At 36.1% G+C, this 10,000-nt stretch overlaps 1 protein-coding gene across 1 annotated transcript in view; it reads left to right on the plus strand.

Moving 5' to 3' along the window:
* Nucleotides 1-5,120: 5,120 nt before the first annotated feature.
* LOC138028295 (FERM, ARHGEF and pleckstrin domain-containing protein 2-like) overlaps nucleotides 5,121-10,000 on the plus strand; it is a 61,422-nt gene continuing 56,542 nt past the window's right edge. Inside the window, exons 1-2 of the mRNA XM_068875780.1 lie at nucleotides 5,121-5,411; nucleotides 8,485-8,589. Coding sequence (XP_068731881.1) covers nucleotides 5,286-5,411; nucleotides 8,485-8,589 — 231 coding nt within the window. The 5' untranslated portion in view covers nucleotides 5,121-5,285. The remainder of the gene's footprint in view (nucleotides 5,412-8,484; nucleotides 8,590-10,000) is intronic.

A 10,000-nucleotide genomic window follows, 5' to 3' on the forward strand; every position in this document is an offset into this window, starting at 1 on the left:
AATGGCAGCCGCTTCTAAGCAGTCCATGCATGTTGGTGCTCATTTTACCGACCTCGGAAGGATGGAAAGCTGAGTAAACTTTAGCGGGAAAGAAGGTCGCCAAATATTCCAGTCTCGGCAGAACCGGGAATGGAACCAGGGACCTTAGGGTTGGAAGGCAGAGATCTTACCACTGTGCCAACCCCTCCGCTTTACCCCTGCCGGTTACTTGTTTACGTTTGAGCTTCTAGGATGGAGAAATCTATCTTGCCAGCAGCAAATTCAAAGAGCTACAATGGTTTTTAAGTTTCTGCACGGGTTGGCTCCAGAATACTTATATTCTAAGTTTGAAAAGCGTCAAGCGGCTGCTTATAACTTCAGCTGGGTTATTTATCCGGGTTATTTAGCTACAGTGGTGCTGTACTTTGGAACAGCCTTCCGCGAGAAGTAAGATCAGCAGAGTCTCTGGGGCAGTTTAGACGCCTAATCAAACAAGTGCGTTGAGTAAATAGGTTGAGTCAGGGCATTCTTTTATAACAGTTTTATGGGGTGAATTGCTTGGGGGTAGTTCTAATATGGTAGTTTTAATATAGTACTCTTATTATGACAGCTTAATAATCGAGTGTATTGCTTGGAGGGGTAGTTTTAATCTAGTAGGATCTTCTTTATTTAATTTAATTACATTCTTATCTTGGTTGATGAATTGTCCGTGAATAAATAAAGATTATCTAACCTGAGACAACAAACTAAATTAAACAGAAGCAACCCCAACTGGCAGGAGGCGACCAGTTGGCTATTTACAAATCGTGATAGAGAATTCTTTCTAGGAACCCTTTCCGAAAAGACGCCAAAAGGTGAATCTCAAAAATCCTAAAGAGCCCACCTGGAGGAAGGATTTTATGGACTCATGATCCGTTTTTGGATTTCATTAAACACAATGTCCAATTTCCCTCCCTCCCTTCCCCCCCCCCCCCCCCCCCCTCTCACCAAAAACCAAAAAAAAAAATTCACCCTAACTCCCGGTTAAAGTAACTTGGGAAATCACTTATAAGACGGTAAACATGTTTCGTTTCGTTGGCCATATGAAAGGGGAAAATACGAAAACGACTCAAACAGAGCCGGAGTATTGATGTCCTCACGATTTTATCAGATAAGGAACATTATATAAACCTAAAGCGCTGCGTATCGGTTACACTAGTACTGTGCAATTTTTCTTGCAACTTGTGTCTCAATTTTGTTGAGACAAAAGTTTTCAAATTCGGAAAACAAGTTGCTTGAATGGTGTTATACTAGGCAACGTTTCTTGCAACTTGTCTCGGTTTTCGATGATCACATGATGTTAAAGGAACATTTTCATTAGCTGGTGTCACAAACCGTTGCAACACAAGTCTTTTTGTTATTATTATTATTATTATTATTATTATTATTATTATTATTATTGTCCATAATGTTCGCTTAGTAAAATATATTCTATATACACGGCTAAAAGTTAAAACATAAGAAATGACTTGTTTGTTCAAACTGGGGCGGAATTGTTGGATCATTAGCCCCTCGACGATCCTACGCTTGTGAAAAGTCTGCAAAACACCTGCAAAACACCTGCTGGAAAACCCATCACATGCTTTCACTTGGCGTGTTCTCTCCTCGGCACAGACTTTTCACAAGCGTAGGATCGTCGACGGGCTAATGATCCAACAATTCCGCCCCAGTTTGAACAAACAAGTCATTTCTTATGTCTCCAAACTTTACCTTTGGGAATTACATAAGATATAAATGTACGCGCGGACGGTCACCCACTTTTAACCCTGATGATGGCAAACAGCCGAAAACGTTTGGTTTGAATATTTTAATTTTTTAACTTTTAGCCTTGTATATAGAATATATTATTATTATTATTATTATCATCACCTTACATGTTTACATGTTTAGTTTTGAAAGCACAAACACCCCTCCCCCCACAAACACACTCACACCCACACACACACCCACAAACACGGAATATATTTACATAATAGAGAAAAAATAAAAATAAAAAAGGGAGGAGGAGCTCTTGTTTTGAGAGGAGCGACCAATTTATTATACTCTACAAGATGGGAATTACCTGTACATTTGGAGAACGAGGTGCTGGATTCTGTATTTAATTATTTATTTATTTTTAAAGCAATAGCGGTTCCCATTTCTTTCGCCTTGTTGTATCTTCCTTCTCTACTTTATGAATATATTGTAGATGCCGTAAGTATTCTTCGAAAATTGGCTTTCGTTCTTTAAATTTACACAGCCAGATGAAATGTTTGCTTGTCAAAAAACAAAAATTAATTTGCAAATTGTATTTAGAGGTATCTGGCCTCAGCCGTCCCAAGCAAGTGTCTACCTGAAAAGCATATTCTTTACTAACAATTTTACAGGCCTGCATCCATGAAAAAACATGATTCCAAAAACAACGGCTTTTGCTACATTACCAAAATAATTGAAAGAGGCTTTCTTTACCATATTGACAGAAGGTGCATTTCTCGTTATCTGGATGTCGTATTTTCTTAAGAAAACTATTAGTTAAAAGTCGTCGATGTAGGAATTTAAAATTAAAAACTATGACTTTTGAACTCTTGGTACATGTAAAGGCCAAGACATAGGCTGCTTTCCAATTGACTTTGTGACCGTGTTCCATATTAATTTCTTTGTGCCATTTTTCTTGACTTAGTGTTGGTAGCTCACTCTTTATTGATACTAACTTCTTGTAAATCAATCTAGAGGGTTTTGAGTTTTTTAGAAATTTTGAAAGGAAGCTCTCATAACTAGCATTAGTCCTTTCACTTTGCCTACGGAGAGAATTAGTTGCCGAAATTATTCCGTAATAACTTAAGGGAGGAACTTGAAGGTTATATTTGTCTTGAAAAGCAGTCAAAGATAAAAACTCAAAGGAATCATTTAGGATGTGCTTAACTTCGGTTATACCTTTAAGGGACCAGTCTTTCAAAAAAAACTGGTCTATTTCCAATTTTTATGTTTGAGTTATACCATAGAGGTGAAGATAAAAACTGTGCTTCGGATGTCAAGTTTTCGGTGAAGGAGGCTTCACACCAAATTTCAAGAATTTCTTTGATGAAAGGGTCTGAGACCTCAATGAAACAGCACGCGTCCTTCCTAGTAAGGTTTCCTAAAAATATCGTCTTCCCTCCATTTGACTGAAGTTCTAAATCAAAAAAAGACTTCCAGCTACTACTATTTTCAGGATCAAGATATTTTTTAACCAAGATGATTTAAGAGTTTTATTAAAAGACTCTATATCAATCATTCCATCAATCAATCATTTTAAGTCCTCCTTCAGAAAAATCGTTTATCATAACATTTCTTTTTATTTTATCCCCTTTTCCGTCCCATAAAAATTTATAAAAGAGCACGTTTATTTCTCTAATTGCTTTATGGTCTGTTTTAAGTGGCGCAAGTATATACACCAATTGTGGTACCGCAAGACTTTTAATGACTGTAATTTTCCCAAGTCTACGAAATTTCCAACTACTTAACATCGCTTTCACTTTTTCCACTCAAGTTATCTATGTAATTATGAGAAACTGTTATATTTGAATCCGACGAAAACCAAAAACGAAGAGCTTTAACTTTTTCTTTAGGCCATTTAAAATTATTTTCAGAACAGAGTTTAAGATCACTGTTTACCACAGTTGTGTCGGAGACCAGATACCTCTCCAAAAAGATCTAATAGTCTTAAAGATTCTTCAAGGGATTCTATAGAACCGTCCAAGATTAGCGTGGTGTCATCTGCATATTGGCTCAACTTAATATTTTTTGCCTTCACAGTTATTCCTCTAATTTTTTCATTTTTTCGAAAGGCTTCGGCCATTACTTCTACCGATAAAACAAATAAGTATGGCCACAAAGGGCAGCCCTGCAGCCTAATTCCTCTAGTAGGTATAAAGAAATTGCTCGCCCAACCATTGTTCAAAATACAGCTTTCAGTGTCACAGTAAAAAATCTTAATCCATTTTAGAAGTTGTGGGCCATAGCCAAAATACTTTAAAGTCTTTTGAATGAAAGTCCACTCTAACGTATCAAATGCTTTCTCGAAATCAACTGAGGAAAAGAAGAAGTCCGGGAGTATTCCTCGCTGCCGTGTATCTAATAACACTATTAATTAAAAGGATATTTTCACCAATAAATCTATTCTTAATAAAACCTGTCTGATCATCAGAGATAAGTTTCGGAAGAAAAATTTTTCTTCTGTTTGCTATGGCTTTTGTTACAATCGTATAGTCACAGTTAAGTAATGTCTATTGTCGCCAATTTTTTAATTAGACTGAGATCCGCGTCCTTTTTAGGAATAAGTTTAAGAATCAAGTCTTTTTTTCCTTACAAAGATAAACTAGCTCCTTCCTTCAGGTCAAAAGTAGTGTACAGAGCGAACTGCTGGGATTGCAATGATTTCTACATTGGGAAAACGAAACGTCGATTACGTGACAGAAAAACAGAACATTAAATTTTTAAAGCTCCAACTACAAATTTTCACGAATCTGCAATTGCTGATCATGTTTTCTTAACCAACCATAGAATTAAGTGGGATCATTTTGAAATATTAGCAACTGGTCGATCAGACATGCATTGCAATATTAAAGAGTCTCTGTTGATCCGTGATCTAAAGCCAGCCTTAAATGAAAACGTTGGCAGTGAGAAACTTTATCTCTATTAGTAGCACATTCTTGTCGTTTTATGTCAATCAATTTCGTTAGTTCCCAGTCCGTACAGTTGTATTTTTGAATTTAAATTTATCTGTAACAGAATTATAATCACTTCTGATGATGTATGTTGTAACACACGAAACGTTAAGTTTATAAAAGTTCTGCCAGACAGGTTTTTCACAAATGACAAAAACGTCGATTTTCGTCTATTTTTATAATAACTGAAAAACTGTCTGATAGAACTTTTTGAAAACATGTTGACGGTTTTGTCTACATGTTGTTTACTAATTTTAACCCTGGTTTTACGTTTGATCATAGTTGCTAGTTGTGGCTGTCCGGAAAGCAACATTCATATGCAAACTTCACTTCCGGCGGTATGTTCCCCAGGTAGCCTTATTTGGCACGAGTGTTTTTGAACCAATCAGAGTTAAGTTTTGACTGAACGCTGTTGAAGCCATGTTGATGAGGGTATCGCATACATTTTCCTTGTCGTGATTAAGATTTTGAAATTTTATGTCTATTTACTTGCCTGCTTTGAAGTCGTAGAAGTTAAATCGAAAGGAGATCTTGTTAGGACTGTTTCGCTCGCGAGCGCTTTGTGCTCACTACGTCGGCAAAATGTCTCATCGATATGAATTGGCCGAGCAAGATTCTAGAGTGACCGGAGGACCCAGGGCAAATCGCCGCTATGTCACTGTAAAAGTTTGCATGCTGGATGATTCTGTGGTCAAATTTGATTTGGAGGTAAGAGTATTTTAGTCAAAACACGTTTTCCAAGGAAACAAATACTTGTGGCTTATTGCCTCTGTGGTGGCGCACTGCACTTCGAACTTTGCATTCTATTTTTTCATTTCTCCCCTTACAAAACACTTGACTCTCCTAAAAATGAAATTAACAGCGTCCAAGGTCGGCGAATTCTTCACTGTATATTTGCAGCTCATCGAAAGCTAATGTAATGTATTGAAATACTTGGGTAACATTGTTTCATTTTAAAGTGCTGGCACTTTCAACAAACGAAGCGTTGATAGCCGACGATTGCAGAAATGGCTTATTGGCATGCGCTTGAATGTTCGAAGTATTAATTTTGAAGTGCATCTTGAAATTGCTTCGACTCAATTCACACGTGTTCCACAAATTAGCGGTTACTTTTATATTGCTTCCACCTAAAATGGTTCATATAGGATTTGTTTTGACTAGAGGGTGAGAAACATTCTGAATTTTATGCTTTTAATCTTTCAAATGCATGCAATTTATGTTTTGTGTACGTATTGTTTTATCCATCATGTGTATACCCATACCATTTTCATTGAATAATCCTCGATCATTGTGTCAAATTTTAAACCATTACGTGGTCTTGGTAAACAAAACTTCTTGTAACACCATGTTATCATTTGCGATAGAGCTTAATCGTGAAAATTCCCCAATACGTTTACATACATATATCTCAGCTGCCCTGCCAGTTCTAGCTAGTTCTACAAAGTCAGTCTGCACGAACTTGCAGGCAGATCGCGGGGAATTTAGAAAGAGCTGGCTTCATGTTTTAGTGATCCTTTTTGACAAGGTCCCAATTTTAGTTTTGGTTTCCTCTCAAAGCTCCCCTGATCTTTCGAAAGCGATCTACTCGAATGTAGAGGAAACATTGTTTGGAATTCGTAAACAGATTGTCGATATTCCTTTCTGCTATGCGAACTATTTTTAATAACTTGACGGCGAAACTCAGTCGAACTGAATTTCTCCGGGAGAAATTAAATTTCAGGCGGCATTCAGCCGTTTAGTAAAGACAAATTTCCTGGGGAAATGCTGACTATTTGAAGAGGGAAAAATATTATGGCTTAGAGTAAGGGCGATATGCATTGTAAAAATTAATGTCTCATTTTGTCATAATCTTAATTTCGATTTTAGTTCAAATGTAGACATATATGACTTAATCTATTGTTGTTTTTAAAATTTAAATTATTTTTGTCTTGTCTTGTGGCCAGAAAAGTTAGTTTTTAGGTGAGCACACATGCAAAAAGTTGCATAATTTTGTTTATATTTGTACCTGAAGTCTACTGTACCCTATTTGATTTTAAATTCAGGGCTACTTTGTGGCAGCGTCATACTCTTTTACAAATGAAAAATTTCGACTTCCCACCTCTACCTCATTACTTTGATCGGTTATTGATATTGTCGTAATTATTATTATTAAGATTTAAAATTTGTCATACAATGTATTCGAGTCTTGTGAGTTTTAGTATTTATAAAGTGACACGATGACATGTTAAAAATGAGAGGTTACAATTTGGCTCTAATGAATTCATTAGACAGTGGAATTGCCCGTTGTTAATAAATGATGAGATACCTTAAAGATATTTGTTTTTGAGTGCCTGCCCCCACAACTTTATTCTTTATTAGTTTTCTAATAGTGTAGAAGAAGTTACTTAAATTCAGACTGTAAGACCTTGAAATAGTTTTTTCAGAATCAAAACGTACTTAACATTTGTTATCTGTGAAAAGTCAAGGACTGCATTTAGTCATATACGTGTACTGCTAGTTGTGAACTTGTGCATCCATTAATCAGCCATTTTGTTGTGTTCAGTGATGGAAGGTCCTGCGTCTGTGCAGACAATAATAGAAACTGCAATCAATTCAATCTTAGAATTTAAACAGGCACTCCCATGCTAAATTTGCTATGTTTAGGTCTGAACTGGGTAAAAATCTAAATTAGTATATGTACTTTAGCTCACATGTATGCATTACATTCCTGACAACCCACTGAGAAGGTATGAAATATATTTATGGCACACAGAGCTACATGTTGAATCATATTTGATATCTTTGGCAACTTTCTGAAGACACCATCTCCAAACTTGAAGAAACTTGCCAGTTTTTTTTCAAGTTTCAATCCATACATGTATTTTCCATTCTCTCGATTCTTGGCTGCAAACAACAAATACATGTAATAGCTTCAGTGCACTTCAGTGGTTAATTTGGCAACAAAACTGCAGCATTATTTTTTGGTCATCATTGATGCAAAGATGTCTTTTAGTGTTTTGAAGTTTGACTTTAATTAATTAAAATAGCGTGACACTTATACTCCCTTAATGAACTTATTTTAGTATACAAAGCAACGAGTTATTGCAGCAATACACGTACCTCATCTCCTATTTTTGTTTTAGCGATTACAATGAATGCAGTGATACGTCAATTATTTAGACCAGACTTTGTGATTATCTAGACTTTTTGTGATTAAGTAAATATTATTAACTTCTTACTAACCAAGCGCGAGGGCCATACTGGGGAATATTGACCCGAGGTCGTGGCGAGTGGTCCGTACAAAAACGACTGAGCGCCAATATTCCCCAGTACGTCTTGAGCTAGCTCGGTTAGTAAGTAGTTTATTATAGGGCTTTTTAATTACCTTTTGCTTTGTTTTTGCAAGCCCGTAATCGGCCCGTGGGCATTACGGGAGAATAATGCCCTACAATTCAGTCACAATTAGCCAATCAGAGCATGCGTTATATCGGCTACAAACACAAGCCATATAATAAATACAGTATAATGAAATAGGATGTAAAAAGAGTACAGGAAAAATTGACATCTTATTGTGCAGGGCTTAGTGGGTAAGAAGTGGGGTATGTGAAACAGTATTTTAGACAAAACCAAAGGACAAGATTGAAATCAAAGAAAGGGAAAAAATAATTAATGCAAAAAATGATTGTGTAAGGCCAACTGTATGTAGAGCAAATGATTTTATATTATAATTAGGAAAATTATTGATTAACTGGTGAAAATAATAAATATTATACATGCAATTTTTCCTTATTGTCTTTTGCAGCCCAAGTGTAAAGGCAAAGCCTTGTATGATGATGTTTATGAGCATCTAAATGTGGAGGAGCGAGAATATTTTGGGTTAAATTTCTATGACAAAAGTGAAAATTTGGTGAGTACTCTGTGAAGACTGGCTTCCTTGATATTTTTACTTTAGAAGTTATTTAGATTCTGTATTATTTTTGTAATAGTCATCACTGTTACATTTTCTTGCTGTTTAAATTTTACAGTAATTATAATTACCCAGCATGGCAAAAGCAAAAAGCAGTTTGCAGATTTTTGAGACCTAAAGATGGACTTGACCAAATGACTCGACCAAGTGAATTGATAAAATGCCTTCAGATTTACATGTATTTGCAAAGTACAGAAGTTAGTTAAACCACGAAGAAGATCCACAAGCTAGAGAAGGAATTGCTCAACCTTTCCTAATAGTCAAAGATGGCAATCAACAGTAATAGAATAACTTAGAAAGGTCTGATGAAAGATTTTTTCCATGGCAAAAGAAGTGATATCAATTTACAATGGGTGGTCAATGTTATGAAAAAGTGTCCTCAAGGGTTATTTAGCGTGCAAATTTTCACTGACAGTATTCCACACGTCCATGGCTGATCAGAGGAATCAATAAAATTTGAAGTTGGCAAATGGTTTAAGCAGAATAACAGACTTTTATCAACAAGGGGCCATGACGCCTCTTAATTCTCTAGGGGTGTCTGTGGACACCCCATTTTTAAAAGAACGTTCCCACAAGTCACATCTCAAGAGCAAAATTAGTTTCAATCTTAGGTTTAAAAGAATGTCTCTTCAATTTTTTCATTTGAAGGAAAAAGGTAGTCAACACTTTTCGTCTACTGTCGAATTTTACTTATCGAAACCACTGGCTGATACCTGACCTTATATATGCTAGTGGTCTACTGTTATAAAGATAGCAAATGAAATGAAATGAAATGAAATGAAATTTTAAAAAGCTGTACACGTACACAATGTACAAAGCAAGTCAAATCAAAATATTGGTTTTGACCAGCAGGATCTGGGGAGTATCCAGAGAACAAACTCTTGCCGAGTACAGTGGAGAATCAACAACCTTTTAAGCATTAGCCCTTTCCCAAATTTCTCAACTTGCAGAATTATATGTTGCTAATGGTTGGAAAGCAAGCCCTACAGCACAACATAAAGATGTACTATGAAAGGGGACGCTTCATGCGTTGCTTTTGTTCGAATTCATTCAAGCATGACTGATTTTAAATTATCCAAGATAGTGATCAACAAACAGCAACACAAAGACGGAAGCCCCAAAAGATATTTCTAGCGTGAACAAAAAGGAACTGGGGATTAAAAAAAGACAGACAGCTAACAATTTATGACATATTACGGACACATTGCCGTAAGGGGCTTTTTTCTTGAACAAAATAATTATCACAGAGCTCTCTGTTGCATCCATGGTTGATTGATACAATGTACATGTAAATTATTTGCATGTGTTTAACGCACCACATGTTTTATAGTGTGTCTTCATGTATGAAGTT

The sequence above is a fragment of the Montipora capricornis genome, chromosome 13 (assembly GCF_036669925.1).
Source record: "Montipora capricornis isolate CH-2021 chromosome 13, ASM3666992v2, whole genome shotgun sequence".
NCBI lineage: Eukaryota > Metazoa > Cnidaria > Anthozoa > Scleractinia > Acroporidae > Montipora > Montipora capricornis.